This window comes from Rhineura floridana, chromosome 10 (assembly GCF_030035675.1).
Source record: "Rhineura floridana isolate rRhiFlo1 chromosome 10, rRhiFlo1.hap2, whole genome shotgun sequence".
Lineage (NCBI taxonomy): Eukaryota > Metazoa > Chordata > Lepidosauria > Squamata > Rhineuridae > Rhineura > Rhineura floridana.
The window spans coordinates 62,302,866-62,330,044 of NC_084489.1; the positions used below are offsets into that span (position 1 = coordinate 62,302,866).

The 27,179-nt window shown below is 41.1% G+C and overlaps 1 protein-coding gene across 2 annotated transcripts in view; it reads right to left on the minus strand.

Moving 5' to 3' along the window:
• C10H10orf67 (chromosome 10 C10orf67 homolog) overlaps positions 1-27,179 on the minus strand; it is a 69,462-nt gene that overhangs the window by 17,813 nt on the left and 24,470 nt on the right. For both annotated transcript variants that reach the window (XM_061586556.1, XM_061586557.1), the window contains 9 exons: positions 21,015-21,156; positions 19,624-19,682; positions 18,173-18,244; positions 12,386-12,448; positions 4,168-4,311; positions 2,767-2,846; positions 2,594-2,659; positions 1,690-1,774; positions 397-480 (listed from right to left, as the gene is read on the minus strand). In XM_061586556.1, the coding sequence (XP_061442540.1) occupies positions 397-480; positions 1,690-1,774; positions 2,594-2,659; positions 2,767-2,846; positions 4,168-4,311; positions 12,386-12,448; positions 18,173-18,244; positions 19,624-19,682; positions 21,015-21,156 (795 nt within the window). The remainder of the gene's footprint in view (positions 1-396; positions 481-1,689; positions 1,775-2,593; positions 2,660-2,766; positions 2,847-4,167; positions 4,312-12,385; positions 12,449-18,172; positions 18,245-19,623; positions 19,683-21,014; positions 21,157-27,179) is intronic.

Here is a 27,179-nt window from a genome sequence, read left to right on the forward strand (position 1 = left end):
CTGCCTAAAGGAACAATAAGTTTTGTCCACTTTCTTTATATATGTTAAGGGGAATGTAAGTTGATCAGTTAATGTGCATAATAACCGGCCATAACACCTGGTCTCATGGAGAATGTACACATTAACCTTCTATAAAGAGAGAATTAGGTACATTTCAGAGTCTATACATATAAGCTTCAGCAACACTTGGGAATCTTTTAAGGTATTTGCCTCAATTCAGAATCCTCTTCTGGATCAGGAATTCTATGGGCAAAAGGGGGATTGTGTATCTAATGCTGCCAAAGCACTGTCACCTTTGAGAGGGTCCATTGCCTGTTTGGAATGCGTGAGTATGCATGGGGAGCAGGACACTGAATCCAAGCAACATATATATTAGCCATACATTAAACTACATACCAATGGTGCATATTGCATATACAAGCTGCTCGTAAATGAAGCATTTTTGTGTGCAGAGCTCTGGATATGCAGAGGAGGAGCTGTCTGGAAGGAGCACAGAATTCAAGGTCAGCATTTCTATTATTTACAAAGTCTCATGCTGCGATAAACCATGGTAAGAGCTAATCGTAGTATTTTCAAAAACAAAGTTGGCCAACCCAGCTAAAAAAAATCATGGTTTCAAAAGCTGGTTTATGATGGAACCATGGTAAACGTCAGTATGCATGTTACTCTAGACCAGAAGTGGGCCACTTGCACTTGCAGCCTTCTGGATGCCGTGAACCACTTTTGCATTATGGACCACCCCTCACTTCCTATTCCATGGTGTGTGTGTGTGTGTGTGTGTGTGTGTGTGTGTGTGTGTGAGAGAGAGAGAGAGAGAGAGAGAGAGAGAGAGAGAGAGACCTATTATGCAATCCTGCAAACTCACCTACTTTGGAGTCTAGCCCCACCACTGCTGGCATCTGAGCCCCCCTGCCTAACAGATTACCTCCAAGTAAATGTAGTAAGAGAAAAAAATATTCCTCACTCCTGCTCTAGACTATGACGAATGCCATCAAGAGATGATGGAATGAGGAAATTCACTCCAGGAAGGGAATGAGAAAGGAAGAGGGCAGAAGGGGGAAAAGGGTCATGTGTGCTTGAGGCAGGCTGCAATTCACAACCCACAGTTTGTAGAGAGCCAGCATTCTGTCTGCACTAGACCTTAATGCAGCAATGCAGTATATCTAATATAGTTATAATAGGAAGCCAAGTACACTTGAGATAACAGTTCAAACATCTCTTTCCCCTTACAAACCCTTTTCAAACTTTCTTTATAGGGCAGCTGGGCATACAGCAAAGTGCAGTATGGATGAGGCCCAGCCACTTACCATCTCAATTTCCCAGAGGCATCTGTACACATAAATTAGCATGTATAAATATTATTTATATATTTTTATTTATTATTACATTTATAACCCACCTTTCTTCCAAGGAGCTCAAGGTGGCATACATGGCCCCCTCCCAATTTTATCCTCACAACAACCCTGTGAGGTAGCAGGTAGCTTAGGCTAAGAGACAGTAACTGGGCCAAGGTCACGCACTCTGGTCTCCCAGGTCCAGTCCAACACTCTTAACCACTACATCATGCAGGCTCTCAAATGCTATGTAAAATTTGTGTCATGGGCCTGTGCCCCAAGTCCTTTTAGTATCTAGTAAAGTCCCTGCCCTTACTTAAAGTACCCATCAAATGGCCACTTATTCTGAACGTACCCGATCAGCTAGTGACGGGATTCTAAATTTTGCTGAGTGACGCAGTGATTGTCTAAGAAACATCTCATCCTTAATGGCATGCAGGCTGGAAAAGAAATTCAATGTTGTAAATGAACAAGTTTTTTTTTAAAGGTTTATATTTAAAAAGGTATAAAGCTGAGATCCAAAGAGCTACTTAGGTCTATCAAAAGACCTCTACATGCCCAATGGGAGTTTTTTATTTATTTATTTTATTTAACCAGTAGACTCCTCCTCAATGCCATATCACACACCACTTTTGGAACTCCCCTCAGTTAAAAACATGTTGTTGTTATTAGTTAGTCACATTTTTGCACTCAAGTGCCTCAAAGTGACTTCTACAGTAAAATTAAAACAACAAATTCAGATAAAAAAGGCAATAAACAAAAAAAATTAAAATACCCATCTGAGAATATGTTTAAAAGGAACAAGTCCCACCCACTCCACATAAAGGATGACCACAACAAAGGCCACTGACATATCTAACTTAGCTCCCAATTAAAAACCATAAGCCTGGGTAAATAAGAAAAATTTTGCCTGTTGCCTAAAAATAGACAGTGATGGCATCAAGTGTGCTTCCTTGGGAAGACCATTACACAAATGGTGAGCAACCACTAAAAAGGCCCGTTCTCATGCCACCACTCTCTGCACCTCCCTCAGAGAGAGCACACAAAGATTGGCCTCATAATATAAGAAGGGAGCTGTTGGATCAGGCCAATGGACCATCTAGCCAAGCATCCTATTCTCACACTGGCCAACCAGATGCCTATGGAAGCCCCCAAACAGGACCTTTTCTCTTTAGGGCCTGTACAGTAAGTATTAGCTGCAGTGGGTTAGATGTTAAACTGTGGCCAGATAGTGCCCACAGATGTTTGTGGTACAATACCTTTTCTTTAGAATTTCAAACTTCATTTGCCAAGACCGACCTGATTGTTGCAATTCCTGTTCAAGTCTAAAGGAGGGGGGGGGAGAGCATAGGCATATTTTGTGAGTGTGCAATGCACATGTCTTATATATGCAACAAATTCATGTGAATACAGCAAATTATTATGCATATACCTCTGTGCATGCAGCTTTGCTTCTCGTTCAGCTTTTTTAAGCCTCTTTATTTCTTCATGTAATGCTTTTTTCTCTTCTGCCTTTTTGAGTGTATTACAAAAGAGAACCTTGCATTAATTATCAAAATATACTAAACATGCACCAACACACAAATAACTGTAACAGTTGGGAAGTGCTGTAAATATTAAATCAACCAATCAATGATTTAAGTCTCATATAAAAGAGATTCTAAAAGAGATCCTATCTAAAAATAATACCTGCAGTGAGGGGGCCAGACATATCTATCTTCAGAGGATTTTTGCCACTGCAGCCCAAAAGGCCCTATTTCTTGATACCCATGTGTTGTGCCATCAGTGTGCCACCAGTACCCATCAGTGGGATGGGGACAGAGAAAAGACCTCAAAAGAAAAACAAAGCACTTTGGCCAGTTTGTATAGAAGAGATAATTCCCGACATACCCTAGTCTAGGTCATTTATGGCTTTAAAAGCCAAGACCTTGAATTAAGTCAAGAAACAAACTCAGCCAATGAAGGAGGTACAGAATTAACATGATATGCTCCATCCTGCCTCTGACAGCTGATTTCTGGACCAACTGAAGTTTCCAGACTGTCTTCAAGGGCAACTCTACACACTGCAGCAATCCAACCTGGAAGTGACTACAGCATTAATGACTGTGGCCATGGCGGCAGATGCTGGAAGAGACAAGCTTGGGAAGAAACGAAACATTAGATTTCAACACCTCCTTGCCCCAATGCAGGGCCATGTATGGAGCGCTGTAACAAAGAGTCCAGAGCTCGCTCACAACACCCTCTGAGCCGAAGTGACCATAACTAGAAAGGCCACTTAAAAGTTGACAAGAGGCACAGGTCAGTGTGTCTGCTGATGATGCTGTCACAGCATGTGAGGCTCATTTGTGCAGGCCTTTTCCACGCCGTTAAAAACCTGCATATTCAGCTCTTCCTTCAGAGAGAAAAATGTTCCATTTGAAGGAAGCACTTTGAATCCAGATGACTTTTTCCATCCCCCTCACTTGCAAAGGTTCAGTGCTGACAGGGAACCCCACTTTAAGCTTCCATTTGTTCCTGTGGAGCTGCATCTGTGGGACAGGGGTGTGATTTGCGGGGAATGGCCTTGCGAGCCAAATTGCTCACTTTTTCGAAGAAGCACCTAGATGTGGTACTCTTATTAGGGTTGTTAGTAGGATGAGGTATGTAGACTATATCAGCTGTTTTGGAGACATATCCAATGAAAAATATCAGATGAGGATACAGCTTTAGAGTGTCCTTCTGTAGTGAATGTTATAAAATGCCCACAAAGCTCACCTTTATATGACCTGGTATTTATTCACCCAGATTCTGTTCACTCAAAATAATAATGCAATACCTTATCATCAAGACCTACTTGTTTCAAAGTTGCAGCTTCTATTGCTGCAGATTCCTTGGCGGCAGCTTCTTTTGCAGCTGCCTCTTTGGCGGCGGCGGCTTTTGCTGCTTTTGGTCCTTTTGCTCCCTTCTTTTCTGCCTTTGGTTCTTGGGCTGATGGCACCTGTACAAACAAACAATCAGTCAATGAACCTGACTTATGATGGACATCACAGTTCAAGTTTTTCAAGAAACACTTCATCCCTTATGGATCCCTCTGAGCACCGAGATCCAATTTGGTCCTGCTCTGAATCCTGCTGCCAACAGGGGTATGCATGGCAGATAGACATGAGCAACAGGGCCTTTTCCATGGTGATGCCCAGAATCAGGAATGCCTTCCCAAAGGAAGTCTACCTAGCCTCTGTAGGACTTACTGTTCTGAGTGGACATATATAGGATTGTGCTGAAAGCCACTGGAGAATACAAAACACATCTGTTTGTTTATATTCTTTTGCACTGTAAAATTTGTGTATGATGCTTAATATACCGAAGCTCTAAATCATGTACATAAAAACATTTTAAATACATACAAAAATACAGAAATATATCAATATATCAATAAAATAATAAATCTAGCATTGACATTGATTGAAATTTTTAAAACACACATCCATTTTTAGAAATGTATGGATACTGCAGCTTGAAATTGTCAAGAAAATATGGGCTTGAACTCCATGAGGTAGATGAGCTATTTGTTGATACACTGTAGTATGTTTCTAGATAGTGGGCTGTGTTTGGAGTTACATAAAACTGTGCAGTTTGTAGCTATGTGAAACACTGTCAGGTAGGCTTAGGAAATAGTCCTTAGATCAGTGATTTCCAAAATCCCCCCCTCCCATGGATCACTTGTAAAGTGCTTGTAAAGTGCTGAGCCCATTTAATGATTTTCCTGTTCTAGCAATTGTACTGCTCTGTGCTAGATTAGATAACGTGTGGTTTTTAATTGTATTTTTGTAGACATGCTGTGGACCACCTGAATGAAGCTTGTGGACTAACAAAGGTTCACAGACCACAATTTGGGAACCCCTGCCTTAGATGAATGATATATTGTATTCCATTTCAAACGTGTTTCTTTTTCATTAATATATATTTAGATAAATAATCGGTTTTCAGATGTCAATGCAAAACCAAATTTTCATCAGAGTTGACCTAACTTTCTGCAAAACAGAGGAATCCTATTTTTTTTATCTTCATGTAAAAAAGAACAAATTTCCTTGTGCAAATACAATTCAGATATATACAAATATAAGGCTTTGCAAACCTTTTGAAATGGCTGCAGGTGCCCACCACAGTATCTATCTACAATTCAAGCGACTTCTCCAAATCTGTGTTAGAAGATAAATATTGAACAAGGTGCATATGTGTTTAACAGTAATTGTGTTCTATTTTTTCTCTTGGTGCTTTATGAACCTCATTGGATGCCTTCCAGTACGCCTCTGAATACCAGCCCAAAGCACCCAGATAGATAGTTCTGTTTACTGACTTATTCACATAAAGGGCAAAGTTGAATTGGAGATACTCAGCAAGTTAAGGATGGGTGCCGGCTGAGTAGGGTGGAGGAGCAGCTGAGGGTCTCTGAGACTCTGATTGGCAGGGCTGCACCAGTACTTTTTGGTATTATAGGGCAGTGAGAGGAGCTTGTACAATCCATACTTTATCCTATTGCTTGTCACTAATACGTTTTTTCTTTTGGGTGAAAGCTTGACCCCCTTCACATACACACACAACAGTGCAAAAGTAGTGCAATCTCACATTGCTGAGAAGCACAAATATTGGAAACTGCTTGTGTGGGGCTCACTTGTGCAGATCTTTTCCACATAACCGAAGATCTGCACATGCAGCCTTGCCTGCATGGTTAAGATATTCACACACTCCGTAGTGATGTGGGACAAAACCATGGGGAAATGTTGGCGATGCTGCAAGGTTTGTGCATGAAATGGGTTCTAGTATGTAATTAAAGGGGTACTAATCTGCTCATCATTAAGATGCTTCTAGATCAGCCTTTGCCAACCTGGTGATGTTGTGGACTACAACTCCCATCAGCCAAAACATCTGGAGGGCATCAGGCTGGCGAAGGCTGTTCTAGACAGATGGGAATCAATTCACTAATCTAAGAATCTATATTATGGCAGTTTCTAGGCCAATCATTGCTAGTCCAATGATTGCACAACTGTAGGAATGGTAGTGCCAATTATTTCTAGGTGATGCTTGCCACTAGGAACGGTTTCTTATTAAAACGTCGTGTTTGTATTATGAATGTGGTATTATCAAATTATTAAATAATTTAATACATTATGGTATATTCTAATAAAGTAATGTTCGGACACACAATACATAATTTTCTTATGGTCTCACAGTGTACGCCTTATTTTGGAGCTCTTCAGGTGGCATTGCTCTTACCATTGATACTCAAAAGTTATCACTTTCCATGCACTTTTACTTCACAGCCTCCAAGATGTCCCTCTGCTCCATATTTCCTTGCAGCTTTCACTGTCCACCCAGAAACATCCAGCCTACCTATCCTTGACAGGCAACTCCACTCAGGACATAGTCACCATGCTTGTAGCCGTAGCCAGCTCACACTGAGCAGGCCTATGACTTGGGAGACCAAGGTTCAAATCCTCACTCAGCCATGAAGCTCACTGGGGGACCATATGCCAATCACTGTCTCTCAGGCTAACCTACCTCACAGGGTTGTTGTGAGGATAAAATGGGGAGTTGGAAGATTGTGTATGCCACCTTGAGCTCCTTGGAGGATATAAAAGGTGGAGTATAAATGAATTAATTAATACATAAATAAATATCAAATTGCCATGGGATAGCCAGGCACTAAAAATGACTGTAGGTATACCCAAGGGTTTGGCCATGCCTAGTAGGTATTTTGATACCCCTCCCCCACTCTGAACAACAGCTTCTTTCCCACATAATATATATATATTTAAAAATAGCTTAATATGTATATTTTATTTATGTAACAAGATTTATATACTGCTTAATCAAAACCGCTAGCAGCTGACATAACATACATTAACACTTCTGATAAATATGAATTTTGCCATTCAGCATGGACAGGATGAGGTGCTGTTTGAGAAAGGTAAGTCCAAGGCCGTCTTGGACTTACTGAACTATTTGAATTGACCTTCGGATCTTGGCTGTGATGTTCCAGTTTTTGAACTCTATTGAAAGGGTGGTCAACATGTTGCCCCTCAGATGTTGTTGGACTACAACTCCCATTATCCCTGACTATTGTCCATGTTGGTTGGGGATGATGGGTGTTGCAGTCCAATAACATCTGGAGGGCACCAGGTTGAGTATTCCTGCTTTACTGCATCTATATGAACTGCCATATGAAAAGCCATGCTGCCAAAGCAACCAGCCCTCAACAACCAGCGTTTCTAATCTGCTATTTATTTTGGAATGTTGTTATCTGTCTGTTCACTATGCATTTGGACACCTCTTAGGATGCTGTAACAAACTTTACATGATTGTTTCTGACATAAAGGAACAGGTTTTCATTTATGTTTGGATACAACTGGACACCATTTTGAATCAAGATGGGAGACTGAACTTTCAAACAGCACAGATTTTAGCCAAATTTTGCATGATGGTTCTTGAGATCAAGGAACAGGTTTTCATCTATATTTAGACACAATTGGACCACCATTTTGAATGAGGATGGCAGACTGAACCTTTAAAACTGCACTGACTTTAACCAATTAATTTCATCTTATTTTTTGGTTTCTTGGAATTCCTATGCAACTCCAGATATGAGGCTGCTAGTACATGATACTTAGCATTCATAAAGCATATTTTATGCATTCAAAGCATTTGAAAAACATTTTATTATTCATTCTTACACCACCCCTACGAGATAGGAAAGCTGCTTTAACACACAGTGGTTAATGGAGTTTCTGGTTCAAGTTCCTCGTTCTACCACAATTGTAGGTTTGAGCAAACCATCATTCTCTCAGCATCAGTCCATGCTGCCTTGTTTTCTTTCACTTTTCTTGTATTTGTGCCAGTATAAGACTGCAGTCCTGTGCACATTTACTTGGGAATCAGCCACACTGGACATATTTGCAAGCAGACAACAGGATTCAGTTGCCCAATAACCGTAATAAAATAACTGAAAAAATTAGGACATTTATGACTTAAAACGCGCATTTGGGGAAAGGAAAGGGAGAGGAAGGGTAGATACTTCAGATATTAAAAAGGCAGAGAGACAGCATTCACTTCAGCGTTAACACATTTTCAATTTTAAATCAGTGTGTTACAGATAAGTCACCCATCAATTTTCTAGCTCTCATCTCTCATCTGTTTGCTCTGTAAGCTGGTCTAAAACAGGTTCCCAAACTGTGTTCTGTGGAGCACCAGTGGTGTAAGAGCTTCATTCACGTCTGCATAAAGTACGCATACTGATTTTTAACTGTACTTTTATTGGTTCTCTTATTTCTTATATTGTACTTTACTATATTACAATTTGAATTACATGGAATACAATAAAATACAATATTTAAGAAACAAAAGAAGCAACAAAATCCAATTAAAATCATACATTTGCTACAACAGGCAGAAAAAATCATTAAGTAGTCTGCCAAGATCCTCAGCAACCTTTAAGTGGTCCATGGGAACCAAAATGTTTGGGGACAAATAAAAAGTATTAATAGGATAGATTTTTAAAAAATCAGTATAAACTCTTTTGCTCCAATCCAGGGAAAGTTAGACATGCTGAAGTCCCATTGAAATCCACACAAGAAGTCAGTCATAGTTCACCTTAGGTTGATTTCAGTGGGGCTTAAATTTAACCAGCTTTCACTGGATTGGGGCTTTAACTATCCTGAGGCTGTTGATTCTGCAGGATAATTTATTAGGGAACAGTTTTTAAGGGAATAATGACACTGATACATGGGGTTACTAGACTGCCCCCTTAAACACAGCAAACACAGAAATCTTGATAACACACAGTGTTTTATATCTCAGTACAAACTACAGATATTTCAAAACTATTTACACATTATAATTAACTGGTCACACTTCTCTCCTTTCTTCTGGAACAGTTTTTAGATCCAGCTAATCTCAGCATGTGTGGCTTTCCCACTGAATGTCACACTTTTCCAAATACAGGTTTGATTAATAAAGGAAGTTAAATACCTGATGTAGGCAATATAGCTTCAAAGACCCAGGAGAGTTGTAAGTGAATTTAGACATTAACTTTGGAGGGCTTTGCTGTGTGCTATTGTTTGAAGTTTGAGGAAGATGTAGGGTAACAACCAGCTTTTATTGTTGTTTTTAATAAGGTTCTTATTGGTTTTTAAATTTTATTGTGTCTCTGTATGTTGTAAGCCACCTTGATGTAATTCTATGAAAAGTGTGGGTTATAAATACTTTAATAATTAATAAACAAACCTTTAGTCAAACAGTGTTTATCAGCTCTAAATACAAAAGTGATCCTTTGTTATTTAGAAGGCACTCACCTCATTCACGTGTTGAGTAAGGCACCATGGAAAACAACCAAGGAACAGAGACCACAATAGATAAGATTTTGAGTGTCCTGATCTCCTGGGGATATTTGTTTTATATTAGGCCAATTGGAAAAAAAAAGTCTTGTGTACACAGCTATTTTTGGAAGCTGCACTAGAGTTTGGGAAGCGGAACCATCTAAGCTGAACCTCTAACTTTAAACAGCTAAAAGTGAAGCTGGAGACTGACAAGAGTTTCTGAAAATGGTCTGAGAGAGGCTTTGCTTCCCATAATATACACAATTTTTCTACTGTTGTCATGTATACAGCCTGGGATCAGGATACCTGAAAAACTGTCTAACTCCTTATATACCCAGTCGATCACTGTGCTCTTCAGGTAAGGGCTTCGTACACGTACAATCTCATCAGGAAGTCTGTTCTGCACAACATAGGAAGCAGACCTTTTGTGTAGTGGCACCTACCCTTTGGAATTCCCGCCCCTTAAGTATTAGATAGGCGCTATCTCTATTGTCTTTTCAGAACCTACTAAAGACCTTCCTCTTTCAACAAGCCTTTTAAGTAGAGATCTTATCTCAGTCTGCCTCTGAGTTGGAATTGTTTTTTAAAATATGTTTTAAAGATTTATTTTTAAAGATGTTTTTAAAGATGTAAGACGTTTTAAAGATGTGTTTAGTGCTTTTGCTTACTGCACTGAGTTTCTTAGGGAGGAAGGATGGCATAAAACTAATTAATAATAAAGTCTCTTGCTTCAGGGTCTCAGTGTTGTTCTGCGGAGGTCTCTGATTCAGATGACGTACCAGTCATCCTACTTGAGGGGAGTCCTCATACCTTGCCCCAGCTTGAGGCTTTTCCAAGATCCATGGAGACTGAGAATTATTCACCTGAAGGCTTTCCTGCTCCTCAACCTTGCAAGAATATGTGACTGCAGAATGGGCTACAGGCCCTTGAAATATTACAAGCAGCTTTCCCACTGGGGCCGACACACTGGAAGGTAAAGCCTTGCCATCGTTTGTAAGGCTTCAGATGACTCTAAGCCTTTGTTGAGACAACATGTCACTCATCTAACAGGGCCTACTGGGAGCTGCCCAGGGTCCTGGTCCTGACCTTGACATGGAAGAATCTCTGATATTCATTTACCACTTCCCATGCAAGCCCCAAGCACCAGAACGGCAGGATAATTGGCACATCTGGTTTTTAAAAATATTTCTTTTTATTAATTTGAACATAATTTAGTAACATAAGAAATTAGCAAACACAGAGAGAGAGAAAATACAAGTGAATGAAAATGAAATTTAAACATACAGAGTATGTAATTATTCAGTCCTCCACCTACATTCTGAAATGGTATATTCACTGAGAGTACTGCTTACAGTAAATGTAAATTGACTGTGGATAGGGTTTATTCACCCTGTGCTTTATAGATTACAGCAAAGCCTTTGACTGTGTAGATCATGAAAAACTATGGAATGCTTTAAAAGAAATGGGGGTGCCACAGCATCTGATTGTCCTGATGCACAACCTATACTCTGGACAAGAGGCTACTATAAGGACAGAATATGGAGAAATGGATTCGTTCCCAATTGGAAAGGGTGTGAGACAGGGGTGCATGTTATCACCCTATTTGTTTCATCTACATGCAGAACACATCATACGGAAAGCAGGATTAGACCAAGATGAAGGAGGTGTGAAAACTGGAGGGAGAAATTTAAGATATGCAGACGATACCATACTACTAGCAGAAACCAGTAATGATTTGAAACAAATGCTGATGAAAGTTAAAGAGGAAAGGACAAAAGCAGGAATACAGCTGAATGTCAAGAAGACTAAGGTAATGACAACAGAAGAGTTATGTAACTTTAAAGTTGACAATGAGGACATTGAACTTGTCAAGGTCAATACCTTGGCACAGTCATTAACCAAAATGGAGACAATAGTCAAGAAATCAGAAGAAGGCTAGGACTGGGGAGGGCAGCTATAAGAGAACTGGAAAAGTTCCTCAAATGCAAAGATGTATCACTAAACACTAAAGTCAGGATCATTCAGATCATGGTATTCCCAATCTCTATATGGATGTGAAAGTTGGACAGTGAAAAAAGCGGATAAGAGAAAAATCGACTCATTTGAAATGTGGTGTTGGAGGAGAGCTTTGCGCATACCATGGACTGCGAAAAAGACAAATAATTGGCTGTTAGAACAAATTAAACCAGAACTATCACTAGAAGCTAAAATGATGAAACTGAGGTTATCATACTTTGGACACATAGAGAAGACACGATTCACTAGAAAAGACAGTAATACTGGGAAAAACAAAAGGGAGCAGAAAAAGAGGAAGACCAAACAAGACATGAATTGATTCCATAAAGGAAGTCACAGACCTGAACTTACAAGATCTGAACAGGGTGGTTCATGACAGATGCTATTGGAGGTCACTGATTCATAGGGTCGCCATAAGTCATAATCGACTTGAAGGCACATAACAACAACAATAACAAGTGCAATCTGCAACAAGAAGTTGCAGTGTGAAGTGTTCCTGTTCAGGGTTCTAGCCAGCCAGCAATACCCTTTTTGAGAATATTCATGCCAATCCTCTCTACTTCCTCCCCCTATTTTCCATTTCCCCATCTCAAAGGTCAGTCAGCATTTCACACAAGTTATGTAAGCTGCATCCCATATCACTGAGTTATAAAAATGACATAGACAACAAAGAGACTAAATCACCTTTGGTACAGCTGCAGCTTTGGCTTCTGCTAATTTTGCAGCTTCTTGTGCTTCTTTTACTTCCTTAAAAAGACAAAAGAAAATTCAACATGATCACAGGAATAAATGATTCATAAAAGTTGCAGCACTGGGAGGGAGAGATTAGTCCAGTCCACACTTAAGGCTAAGCTAAACCATGGTTTAGCATGAATGAGCAAATATGCAGGTTCTTGCGAGTGAAGATAATGGCTTCTGCTTCCCAGGTCCTGCAGCTGCTGCACTATCCAAGGCTAAGCAATGACTTCATTTAACATTACATTTAAACCTGGTTTTGTGGTTTGGCTCCCTCAAAGAAACCATTGAGCAGTAAGCCAAGAACAAACCTTGGTTACAGTTTATGGTTTGCCTGGAGTGAGATAAACCATGAGCGCAGGTTCAGATGTAATGCTAAGCCAAACCATAGATTAGCCTTGGGTACCAGAGCAGCAGCGGATCTGGGGCAGGAGCACAGTGACTGCAATCTTTGCTCTGGGAATCTGCACATTTGTTTGTTCATGCTAAGCCACAGTTTGGCTTAGTGTTATATGTGAACCAGGTCACTAACTTTTATGAATTTAATGCACAATCCTATGAATATCTACTTGGAAGTAAGTTTCACTGCAGTCAGTGGGACTTGCTCCCAAGTAAGTGTGCTTCAGAATGAAACCTCAAATATGTTAACGGTAGGGCTAATCAGGATTTGGACTCAGAACCAGTTTAAGTCTTGAAACATGTGAAATCATCATAAGGTCAAGAGTTCCTCTGAGTATGAACAGTTTCTTTCCTGGAACATATCTAGGATTAAGGACCAAAGTTTCCAAGTCGGAGGGTATGGTGTTCAGGTAGGCTGGCACTTCTCTTTCTCAGAAATTATACAGTGATTAGCTCCTATAGTTTTTAGGATTCCTGCAAAGGTGTCAAAATAACAACAAAAACTGTATAGAAAAAATGCATCTTTATTATGCTACACATATATGTATATCAGATTATATATCAGATTAGCATCATCCCAGCTGATGATGTAATCTTGGACTTTGCACAGAAGAGATATCATAGTTCTATATATTCAAAAGTTAAGAGTTTGAACTGCGTTTCATCCAGAAAAGTAAATTGATTGATTGTATCTTGAACTTTGTAGTTCCAATAAAGAATAAGTAAACTCCATTTCTCCATGAATGTATCTTGTTGTCCTCCATCTCTAACCTGTCTTATATTTATTAGTTTAGTCATATAAGCTATATCCCATACTCTTATTCACTATGCCTCCATTGAAGGTTTTCTTTTTTCTCGCGCTGCGCTAAAAAGGTCCTCCAGTTTACATAGGCTGCATATATACCATACATTTAAAGGACATTTAAATGACATGACTTCGCTCAAAGGATCCTGGGAACTGTACTTTGGTAAGGGTGCTGGGGATTGTAACTCTGTGAGGGGTAAACTACAGTTCCCAGGATTCTTTGAGGGAAGTCAGGTGCTTTAAATGTATGGTGTGTACATAACCGTAGCTGCAGCAGAAGTTCACTGTGGATCTTCCCTCCACACTTTTTGGATAAACATATAGTTTCCAGACTGAACTAAGCAGCAACTGTTTCTTCTCATTTCCAGGAGAAGCAACCAATTCTTTTCTATTCCAGAAGCTCACTGTGCAGAGTGCTGATTGGCTGGCTCTTATGACAATCACAAGGCCCCCTCCTTCATCTGGTTGTGTGCAATACAGTAGGGCCCTGCTTTACAGCGCTTCACTTTATGGCGCTTCGCTAATGCAGCGGTCTCTATTAGATGCAATTAGACTAAAGCCCCATTCATACGGTGCTTGTTCCGCTTTTATGGCAGTTTTTGGGCATCGCGTGCCATTCTATTAAAATGAGTTCCGCTTTTCAGTGGTTTTCGCTTTTCAGCGGGGGTCCGGAACGTAACCCGCCATATGAGTGGGGCCCTACAGTACTGGCTGTTGTGATAATCCTGAAGCTACTCAAAAAGACACTGGTTTGGCATTTTTTTAAAAAAGGTGCTGAATAAACATTAAAATGGGCTGAGAAATTTTTCAACCGCTCTTCTTATTTTGCAGCAGCTTCTGAAGACCCAGTTCTGATTTTATCACTGTCTCTGACCTCAAGGATTTGATCTGTGTGAGAAGCTATGAGACATGGTGCTGAGACTAACCAACAGAAAAAGCAGAACAGCTACAACTTGGCTTCAAGTGTGATAAGCTGGGGAGAAAAGGAAACATATAAATAGTTGAAGTGGTGGTAATTTGGTATTCCCCACCTTTTCTCTTGTGTACAGCATCATTCCTCTCCAGTACATTTAAAGAAAGCAAGCCAAGCTGTGTTCTGTTTTATTTTTATGTAATAAATCCCAGTCTATTTACTGAAAGAAAAACAGACTGGTAGTGGCCAATGTGAATCTAAGTTGCCAAAATGTGTGTGTGTGTGTGTGTGTGTGTGTGTGTGTGTGTGAGAGAGAGAGAGAGAGAGAGAGAAATGATATAATAAAAGACCAGTAATCTGGAAAGTTCTGGAATCCTTTAAAAGGGGATATAAAGCATCATTGGGGCTCTGGGAATGTCCTACAGGAGCCCCTTTAAAGTGATTATGGATTGGGCCTATAGTGTTCGTTAGACCAGTGTCAAATGCTCAAATGTTTCTTCTAGAGTCCCTTTATGAATCTCTTGTGAGCAGCAGCAAATCCGAATAAAGAAAAGCTCACAGTGATGAAAACTGGCTTTTTAATCTATGTAACAGAACTCTGTATGTAAGCGATTAACACGTATTGAAGAACTTCTCTTGCTTTCCCCCCAAAATGCATGTTCAGGACAGTATTCTACATTTCAAGTTTGAACCCCAGCTTAATGGGTCCATATTCACACCAATTTTCAAAGCAGTGGTATGCTTAGGTAATCTTAGGCTCTGGATCCAACAGTATTATGGGAGAGGGCTGTTTAGATGATAATGTGTATTACTTTACTTACGTCAAAATGTGGTAATGTAGTAAGCCATCCCTGCTGCATCTGGAGGTTCTCCTACTCATTCTACTGAGTGGAGCCCCAGATTTCTGCCCCCAAGTCCTGCCCTGGTGGCACCACTATTTTCAAGGGCCCCAGGAAAGTTACAAAACACATAGGAATGCAAAATCTCCTTTTGCCATGTCCCAGGGCAGTGACTCCACATCTTTAAGAGAAGAGGCCATGGATTCAGAAGACATCTCAGACATGGAGGAGGATTTTCCCTCAGAACCAGCCTTTGATGCCCTGTCACCTCAGGAGCCCCAGCACCAGAGGAGTCTGTGGTGCCAGTGTCTCTCTGGCCAGAAAAGATCACATTGCATTCCTCAGGCTCTGGGGACTTCAACTGAGAGCCCACAGTAGAACCCTGGCCTTCCCCATGCCACTGGAGTTAATGGCTTCTAAAACAAACTGGGTCTTTTGAGGAGTCAGTGCTCAGAAGAAGCTGCAGTCCTATTTAAGGCTCGGTGTAGGGGGTTCATCTACGCAGTAGTTTACTGTGTGTTTGGAGCTACTCACATCTTTTAATTTGCATGGTTCACATGAGGTTACCGGCAAACAGAAGCTGTCATGCAGTTTCCCCCCTGCGTACTAACCCAATCCATTGATAATATAAAAAGGGAAGAAAAAAAATAACTCTTTCTTTAGTGCTTGCAGATGCTTTGCTCTAATGCTTTTAGGTGGATGTGTCAATCGTTCCCCTCTCCCTCCCATTCCCATTCCCTCCTCCTCCCACTCCCTCCTCCTCCCTTCATTCATTTCATTTCCTGTAGGTTGACAAGCAACTTCCGGCTACTCTCCTCTGTTCTGCAGGCCTTTTTTAAGTTGCTGCAAACAGTGCCTTTATTTTCTTTTTCCCCTAACTTGTGCACAAAAGCATAACACTGCTCAAACAAAAATTTGTATTTCAGCTGTAGACTACCAGGGAAAACAAAGATACTTGTACTTTCGGCTTTTTTTTTTTTAAAGGAACCCACTGCAGCATAGTCAGTTGCCAAACAACCAGAGGGAGTGAAAAGGTTAAATTAGAGGGTGTGGTCATTAGGAAACTGTGTGATTGATCCTTCCCCTCAGTGTGAATAATAAACACCATGTTTGCAGCTGGCATTGTGCCCTTACTGTGGACGGTGCCAACAGAAAACAAAGGTAAAAACAGCTTTTTTTAGTAGGCAGTAATGATCCTGTGTGAATAAGCCCTAGGTTGTTAGAGCAACATTCAAGCCTGCCTTGTCTAATGGCCAGCCTAGGTGGCTCTTGGAGCTATCCATGGTGCTATTCATCTTCATTGTTTGCCTTTTGGATCTTGACCTCTGTATTGCTTAGCCTTATTTACCCGCATGTAACTTCAGCTTTGTCTGGCCTTCTTTGCTGGAACCTGACCTTAGCTTGACTTGATTTTGCTTCCTGGATCCTAAACTGATACTACTTATATGTGAAGTGGTGTCCCTGGACTCTGTGCCTAGCATATGCCCCCACTTGGACTAGAACCTGGTTCCTTGGCTGGGATGACTGCCTGGGACAGAACACCCTTGGGCACTGAGATATTGCAATAAGACTCGATCTATACATTAATAATGGATGTAATTCTCTATTTCACATTTGAATACCAGCTTGAGCCCATCACTCCTGTTTTCAAGGGGAAGATGCCAACATGCAGAATATGTCACAAATGTGATTTTCTAACTTGAAGACTACACTTTATAGTTTCACTGCCCTCAGAAGTTTGATGGGGTGGTGGTGATCCAGAAGAAGGCATTCACTGGCAGCCCTTAAGTTGTGAAATTCCTCAGAGGTGTGTTTGGCACCTTCATTATACAGTTTTTGTTGTATACTGAAGATGCACCTCTTCACCCTGACCTTTGACAACGGAAAGAGATATATTTTAGGAATGTTTATTCCTACATTCGCTCTCTAGTTGTGAATGTAATTTGTTTTAAACTGTTTTTAATGTTGTATTTTATATTGTTGTGACCTGCCCAGGGACCTTCTGGAGAAGGGCAGGTAATAATAGTATGGAAATGGACTGCCTTCAAGTCGATCCCGACTTATGGAGACCCTACGAATAGGGTTTTCATGGTAAGCGGTATTCAGAGGCGGTTTACCATTGCCTTCCTCTGAGGCTGAGAGACAGTGACTGGCCCAAGGTCACCCAGTGAGCTTCATGGCTATGTGGGAATTCGAACCCTGGTCTCCCAGGTCGTAGTCCAACACTCTAACCACTATGCCACACTGGTTCTCAATTATAATATAATATAATATAATATAATATAATATAATATAATATAATATAATATAATATAATATAATATAATATAATATAATATCTGTAATTAAATTTGATGTGTGCTTTCAGAATGGAATTCTAAGGTTCAAGTTCAAACCCCAGCATGATCCTTGTACTTGTTTTCAAACAGGTGAAGAAAGATGCAAAATAAATTGTTACAAAACTGCAATCTGTCTTGAAGAGCATGATACTGGTGTGCCTATTCAGAACAGAATTTTATAGTTTGAGTTCACACACCACTTCAGTCCTCTGCTCCTATTTTCAAGCTGTAAAATACATTGTCATATAATATCTTCCATGAGCATGGAGAGGTCATAATGAAACTTGGTGTATAGGTAAATGAATACAATTCTCCATTTCAAGTCAGCTCAACTCTGGGGGACAGAAGGAGGTGGGAAAAATGCAACACACTGTAATGTATTAGAGCAGGACCTATCAAACATTATGCTTAATGGTTTAATAATTTTCCTTAGGATCTTACCAGAGCTTTAGCTAGGACTCTCTGCTTTTCCCTGTCAAGTTCCAGTTTTAGTATTTCTTGAGTTTTCATTAGCTAAAATGTAAGAGATGACTGTCAGTTGGATCCAGACTTAATGCTTATGTACACCCCCTAAAATCAAAGTGGAGTACATGATTTCAGAAGACAATCAGATCAGAAACAATCAGGCAGCCAGAGTAACTGGTACAACAGGGATCGGAAGTCCATGAAGAGTGAGAAAGGGATAAGCAGTTCATTTTCTTTCTTTTCCTCCTGAAACATCCCTGAATAGTCCTTCTCCAGGATACTCACTATAAGCTGGTAAGGGCTTGAGAAGGCCAATTTCCTCAAACCCTTGCCTCTGTCTGCTTCCTTCCTTGACTCAAGTGACACCCTATCATTTTATGTCTTAACTGCTCTCAACCATGTAGGTAACTCACACCTTTCTGATTTTTGGTTATTTTATTCCATTGATGGGGAACCTCAGCCCAGGCACCACATGTGGCCCTCCAGGCATCTCTATTTGGCCCTCAGAATGCTCCTGGTACCCCCCCCCAGGCCACACACCTCAGTGGCCCTGGCCTACACCTGATTCAAGTGCTTATGCCTGGCTAGAACATGTCCTTGAACTGTAATAATATTTCTTGCTTGTCTGGATGGAGAGATGTAAGTGTGAGGTGTAGACAATTCTCACCTTTGTGTGGCGGTACTGCAACCTGCTGCACAAAGGTAAGAGTCACATCTATGGCTCCACCCTCTTTTTGGCCATCACCCACCCACCACTGGCATATGGCCCTCAGAAGGTTCCCTATAAGGGAATATGGCTTTCAGGCTCAAAACGCTTCCTTGCCCCTGCTTAACTGCTGTGTCTCCTGTCTATAGTCCCAGCCAGTATCAACATTTTGTAAGTAGTAAGACCACACAGGTGCTTGCTGGGCCTTTTGAGGGGGCTTAAAAACATTTTTCTTTTTATTTACAAACTGCATCCCTGCAAAGTCCCCCAAGTGTGTAGAAGCCACCCTCTTATTTTGGGGTGGACCTATTTCGCTTTCAAAAAGACAGGCACTCAGTGACTTGAGTTTGCTGTTAAAAAGAGTGACACCAGACCTGTCCAATCCAAAATATTCATACTGCCTGCTAATTGCAGAGATTCATGTTTCATGCAAATGCTCCCTTGTTCACCTGACCCAGCTAAGTCCCAGTCTCAGGACTCTGAGGTTTCCAGTTCAAGCTTCTCAGTAACCGTCTCTTTTAAAAGCTGGGGTTCTTTGCTTATTTGATCTATGAACAGTAAGTGGGTTATATAAAACTTAAGTCAAAGGCTGGGACAGGAGGATGGCCAGCTTTTGAACATCCATTTGAAATATGGGGAGGGGTGGGATTGACTCCCAGGCTCTTGCATCTTTGTATGAGTTAATCCATCACTGTCAATAAATAAATAAAGAATACAGTACCTTTTCAATTGTCTTCATATCTTTTTCTCTTTTGTCCTGCATATGTTTTATTTCAGTCTCTGAAAGAAGCAGGAAAAGGGGTGGTGGTGGAATAAAGCAGACCATGAAATTACATGGCTATTTAAAGAGATTCATATTGTGCACTCCAGGTCAGCCTGTAAGCCCACAGGAATGCAGGGTGGATGAAGGTGGTGGCAGACCGGTGACCTTCCCAACTGCCCTTGACATTCGCAGCCCTTTCCCCTGCTGTTCAGCTGGCTGGCCAGAGAGAGAGAGGAGAAATAAGTTCAAGAGCCAAGTGTGTCCGAGCACCCACAGCTTTTCATTAATATTAGCCTTGCCCATCCTTGCTGTTAGTCACAGCTAATACAAAGTGCTTTAGCAGGTGGCTCATTATTGCTCAAATCAAGTTTTTGATTATTGGGTGGGGACGGAGGGGGACATCATTGCATGAGGTAATGAAACTGCTTTAATATAATTCTGGCTTTATGTTAAATGCATATTCTTGTCCAATAATATAGCTGTTTTTATCCTCCTTAATCCATTACGCTGACCTAACAACTTCATTCATTATTGTTAGGGCAGATTTTCTGATGGCTTTTTAAAAAAATAAGCACTTCAGTGCTGCTAGAAAACTTGCTAGCTGCCCTGGAAGCCCCAAGAGGATTAAAATGCAACTTTTTTTTAGAAAATGTAAAAATAAATGTTTAGAGATAGCAGTCTTCTGAATTCATACATGTTTCTAGCTTTTCATGGTTAACTCTGCAACAATAGAAGATAATCTGTACTTTTCTACGCATGTTGGCATTTGCATTATCAGACATGCACACATAACAATATCTGTGTCGTTATGCACACATATATTTTAAGATGTCATAAATTCAAGTTTTTTTATTTTAGAAGAATCAATAAATCATAGAACGAATTAAGGCTCTGGAATATCCGATCTATCTAGAAAGAACTAGCAAAAATAGCATTTCATCCTAGGGCAGCTGCATTTTAGTGACTGTACCTTATTAACAGGTATTTCATCATCTGATGGATACTACACAGGAACTGATATCAGCTATCACTTTATTAGAAGAATAGATATTTGTTAAAATGTAGATTTTGGGTATTTTTTTAAAGAGTACTGTTCAGTATCATCCCTTGGAATATAAGGAATCTCAGCATTTGTGTGGCTAAAAAAATACAAGGAAAATAAACACACCCTGAAACAAGGCTACTTTCCACTAAATCTAAAAGAGTTTAGAACCATCTCAAATTACAGAGGAAAATAGAAAAATTCAAGAATTGCCATGCCATGCTTTTTGGCCCAATTTAGGTTTTGAATAATTTCCCCCGATCTTTTTTTTTAAAGAACAATTTCTTGTTCTGTAAGGAAAGTTTACCTAATCCAGTACGTTCTCTCTCTCTGCGTTTCACAGTTTCTTGAAGGCGTGTAAACTTGTCAAGCAGGCTAGCCATTTCTCCTTTCAACTCCCAGTTTGCTTGCTGAAGCAACTCTCTTTCAATTTCTAGATCATGTGGAACCTGAAAGATTAAGAAGCCGCCTATTTCTAAAGCGTGAGGCATAAAAGGAAAAACAACAACAATGTAAATACGCCATTAGGGCACACAATAATTATACAATGCAGCTATCATATCATTTTCCGAGTCTTGTCATATTAGTTATAATATGAATGGGAGAGGAGGCTAAGAGACTAAATAGAACTTGCCGGAAGAAAGGCTGCGGAACCCTATGTACAAAGACTGTAACACATGGGGACGGGTTATTGACAGGAATAATGCATATCATACTGTTTGTTTGCCCTCATCATTCAGGCCAATTTATTGTGGAGCCTACATCCAAGAAGGCAGCTGGGGCCGCCTATCCACCCACGCTTCTCTCTGTGCTGACGAAGTGCTGTTTGTAACTAGGCAGTCAAGAGAAACCATGGGCAGGCAACTCCAGGGGGCTGCAAAGTGTGCGGCTAAGGAGAAGGGGGGGGCCTTGTCGCTTTTGTACCATTTCTCAGTGACAGCACTGCCATTGCCATGAGGAGCACATCACACATCAAATCGGTGAAATTTCCAGGCTGGGAGCCACACGGAGTCCATCAGGCAACCTGATACCAACACAGTTGGTTTTCCTGCTTAGTGTTGAAGCCACCCAGAGGCAATTCATATTCTGAACATTAAGATAACTTTGCATGCATGTCACATATAGGCCGTTCAGGATTTTTTTTTTTTAATGCCTTTGAAGACTCTGGCTTAAATCTCCATGCAAACAGTGATAACCTTGTAGGAAAGTTCCAGGACCGCATGCAACAAAGGACTTTAAAGTTATACTTTTAGTAAAGCAAACTCATTTACATTTTTATTATGCATGCCCTTTGTTAAAATCTTGCCACGTTCATTATAGAAAAGACTTCGTATGCATCCAAGCTTATTGGGAGAGCCACTCTTTCTTCTTGTCTGCTTCAGAGCTATTTAACACATTTGCATAGATTGTCAAATGGCTGTCGAGATTTTTACTGCCGCATATTTCTTTTCACGAGATGGAAGAGCTCTCAGAAGAAAGTTGAAATGCAAGTTGGTAATGAACACCTAAACATCTTACGGATTTCTGAAATCCTTAAAAACAAAAAACAAATCCCTAATAAAATTATAGTTGACAATTCTCCTGATTATTTAAAGGAAATGTGTAGTTTTATTAGATTTGAAAGCAGGTTTCTCCTTCCAGAGCATCTAAAGATAAAGAAACTAGCACTTTCTCTTTTGAAAAAACTGCATCTCAGTGTTGAACAAAACTCAGTTCCTAATGGCAGATCAAGAAAGCCATGGGCTGAGAGAGGAGAGCTGGAAGCACCAGGGGCCAAGCCATTTGTTCCTTCAACAATACTAAAATAATGTTAATATTCAATAGTTGGATCCATAGCTGCATCCAAAGAAACCAACAATGTGTGAATAGCAACATTTGGGAGGCAATTTCACTGACTATTCTGCAGGTGAGGACTGAGATTATCCAACAGGTCAAGAGAACCTTGAACAAGAAAAATCTCCAAAAAATGTCAGAAAAGTATTTTCTGAGAAATTCTGGGTCTGTACTAGTTAAGTTCACCTGAATGTTGCAGGAAATTGGCAGAGCAAGATATTTGGGCTCTCAACCTAAAACAACTACTACAAAAATGGAACCCTAGTGTGTTCTTGTGCAGCTCCTATTCATTTCAATGGACCTTTCCTAGAAGCACATCTTGGTAGATGCACACTATGGCTCATGCCTGCCTTGTACTCTGCTGCCTTGATGGCCTCTACATTTTGTGGCCTGAGGCAGCTTCCTTCCCTTGCCTTGTGGTAGTTCTACCTTTCACAGCAAGAAAGAAAAATAGGAGCGGATAGGAGAGAATTGGTTTTCTTTGCCCCTTTGAGCACTTACCTAGATGACCATAGATTACTCACTGTGTTCCACCAGCTGTGTTTTTAGCTTTTGTTGGATAATCTTGCAAGTCCCAGGGAGGGGCCATACTCAGTGACTGAGCACGTGTTTTGCACGCAGAGGATTCCAAGTTCATTCCCTGGCATCTCCCATGATTAAAGGGCCAGGTAGCAAGTGACTGAAAGGATGACTTCTGCTGAATATCTTGGCCTCGGCTTCAAGCTGAGACTTGGAGGAGGAGCTAGCCAAGTCTGGGATTAGGGTACCAGCAGCTGGGGAACTGGACCAGGCTCCTGGTGCTGGTGGTTTGGAGCTTTCAGACTCCAGGGCTGATGATTTGGAGCCCACAGAAAATGAAGCTGGTGGTCCAGAGACTGCAGAGGGTGAACATTACAGAGGATGAACCTGGCGGAGCATCTGGACAGCTGTCTTGTCCAGTATGGTTGGATGAGTTTGATGCAGCTTGAGGACACAGGTAAGGTGCTTGGCCAGATTTGTGCAACCATTTGTACACTGGATTCTTCCCCCACTTGGCTTATAAAAACTGGGAGGGAGGGGGAAGCCTCATGAGAGGGGAAGGTTCCAGGTCACCTAAGAGAGGCAGTGGTAAGATCACTCCTGAAGAAACCTACCCTGGACCTGAAAGATCTTAATAATTTTGGATCAGTTGCAAATGTCCCCTTCCTGGGCAAGGTTCTCAAGCAGGTGGTTGCTGACCAGATCTGAGGGATTCTAGAATGAAACAGATTTTCTGGATCCATTTCAATGGGGATTCAGATCTGAGTTTCACACAGAAACTGCCTTGGTTGCCTTGTACTTGTGACAGCAAAGTGATAGGAAGTGTGACCCTGCTGATGTGCTGTGATCTCTCAGTGGCTTTGGACACCATTAATCTAGGTATCCCTGTCCAAGCTGGGGTGGAGGCACTAGCTAGGCACTCCTAATTAGATGGCTGATTCCAGAAGGTGGTACTTGGGGGATATTGCTCGGACCCATGGGTTCTCCAATATGGGGTCCCACACCCAAGGTTGGTCTAATCCCCCATGCTATTCAGCCTCTGAGTGGGGTCATTTGGAATTTTCAAAAGCACTGTCATCAGTACACTCTATTTCTCCTGTTCGTCTTCTGCAGCTGATGTTGTACTTCGCTGTGGTAATGGACTAGATGAGAGCCAACTAAAGCTCAATCCAGATAAGACTGAGATGCTGTGAGCAGATGGTTCCCCTGACAAGATGAGTGGTGTTCAGCATGTTCTATACAGGGCTGCACTCTCTGTGAAGAAGCAGATCCACAGCTTGGAGGTTTTCCTGGACCCATTACAGTCATTTGAGGAACAGGTGGCTTTGGTGGCAAAGAGTGCCTACTTCTAGCTTTAGCTGGTGGCCCAGCTACGCCCCTATCTGGAAAGGGACAACTTGGCTTCAGTGTTCTATGCTCTGGTAACCTCTACACAGCAATGCATTATATGTTGGGCTGCCGTTGAAGATAGTTCAGAAACTGCAACTGGGGCAGAATGCAGTGGTCAGACTGCTTCTGGCAGTCTGACACATAACACCAGTCCTGGCATAATTCAAAGTGCTGCTTTTAACCCATAAAGTTTTATATGGCTCTTATGTAGCATGGGAACGCAGTGAAATGCCTCTCCTGACATTAACCTACCAGGACCTTAAGGTCAGCATCTGAGCTTCTTCTTCAGGTGCCCCCTACATGAAAAGTTCAAAAAGTAGCAACAAAGGAAAGGATCATTTTGGTTGTGGCTCCTCATCCAGGGAATGTTCTCCCCAGTGAGGTCTGCCTAATGCTGACATTAATATTATTTTGACACCTGATTAAGACATTCCTTTTTCCCCAGGGCATTTGATGGCATACGATGAGCTGGTACTTCTGTTTACTTGGCTCATTTAGTAGGGATGTTTTTGAGTGGTTGGTGATGCTTTTGAGATTTTTGGGAGGGAATGGTGCTTTTTTTATATTGCGATGATGTTTAATTGTTTGCATTTTTAAAACTTGGTTGTAAGTCACTTAGAAATTGCTCTGTATAAGAGGACTAACAACTTGAGTATATAACAACAACAGGAGCAACAACTGTGACACCATTATCTGCACCATAAACAGAAGAGGTCCAGCTAGAGGACAAGTACCTGTAACACACTCTCACAAGTCATCTGTGCAAACTGTTGCAATAGGTACACTTAAATGGTGGGAGAGCTGCATTTTTCAGCAACAAAATATTGACAGTTTTAATGCTAGGAAAATATGATCAACCTGCAGTAACAGCTCTGTTCCCAGAAGAGATTTTTTTGTGCTTGTTTTCTTGGTATTTTTGTTCTGCCCTTGGTCTCTTCTGCCACCTCAAGGTACTTTTTTTTTTAAAAGATCCCTGGATCCCCTGCCACAAATGTACAACAGCTGCATGCTCATTGCACTATTATATACAGATCATCCATAGAGGCCCTTCAGTTACTCTTTCTGCCCCCTATAAAAAAATCCCAATTCCTTTGTTTATTTGTCCACCTTTGTGCCTGCGTGGTGTTTATGTTAGTTAGTTAGACAGGGTGTACTTGAGGATTTGGGGAGGGAAGTAGTTGGTATTTGCCATTAAAAACTTAAGCATTTTTGCTATTAGAGATCTCTACAGACAATTTTATCCCCTGACGAAGGCCCAATATACTACAGGCGAAACACGTTAGACTTTCCTAAGAAATAAAATTTCTGTTAGCATTTTGGGATTTTTTTCTCTTTCTTTGTGGTCCTTTTGCACGCTGACCGTTTTTTGTTTCCAGGACTATGATTCTAGCAGCTTGATCTTAGCAGGGAGCTCCAGTTGTTGTGGTGAAGAATTTTGTACCACTGAAGCTAAAGTAAATAAATAAGTTTAATGTTGTAACCACAGGTCATAGTAGCTGGTCCTAAGCTGGTGGAGCAGAACCATCCCAATCTCTGTTTGCTTGTTTCACTGCCAAACACTCCATCCAGTGAAATGTGCATGCAATTGGCTTCCACTGTCAGCTGTGGAAGGCGAGATATGTGTGTGCATGAAGGAAAGGCTGGGATGTGCGTAGTCACTGGATATTTGGCCTCTCTCTCTATCCCCATTCATGTGTTAATTACATGAAAGGGTTCCATCTGAGTAAAGGGAAATGCAATGGTGTCACTGGCTCCACCTTAACATCATACCCATCTTCCTGGATCCATCCTCTGGATTCTGTGCATCGAGTGAAGGTCTGAATGGGTCACCAGCTCAGAGCTTGGAAAAGTTACTTTTTTGAACTACAATTCCCATCAGCCCAATCCAGTGGCCATGCTGGCTGGGGCTGATGGGAGCTGTACTTTTAAAAAGTAACTTTTCCAAGCTCTGCACCAACTGTACTCATGAGGACTCCTCCATGCAATTTGAAGCCCTGTGCGACCAGAAGTGCTCACAAGAACATCCCCGATGTGTCAAAGGAAGAGTGGAGCCGCATCTGGCAGCCAAGCCTCCTCTCCCTCTTCCTGCCACTGGCCATGCATACAGCACATGTGAGAAGCGACCCATTGCACAACCAAGGTATGCATATAATTGTATGAAAGAGATCATCCACATAAGAGGCAAGCATATCACTATGAAAACCATACAGTTAAAATTTCTAAAAACAGTAAAAAAACAGCCTTCTAAAAACAGTTAAAAACGACTGAAAGCATAATGGGGATTCCTATTCCTCCCTTCAAACCATTTCTCAAGGTGGCTCACATGAATGTCTCAGCTGTGGCAGCCACAATGTTCTTTCTGTCAGTACTGCCATAAACAAAGCCAGATGCATCATAATGCAACACGCTGAAATCGGTTTACAACTAGGTGCCAAAAGCTGGTTCATGCTATGTCTATTATATGGTTTTCAGTACGATCAGCTCAGAACAAGGAAGGGTGCCTGGAAGGTAGCCTGGGCTGAAACCATGGTCTGAATAGGCCCACAAATCCCATGTGAACAGGCCCATAAGTCTCAACTACTTTGATGTAGCTAGGTTATGGAACTAACTTCTCTTTTGCAGTCCTGCTTCTCAGTGAGCGTGTGCAAGCCGCATTGACTCTGATGACATAAGTGGGTGCGTTGGTTTGCAAAGGATTTTGAAATGGCCAGTGTTAAATAACAACTCATCA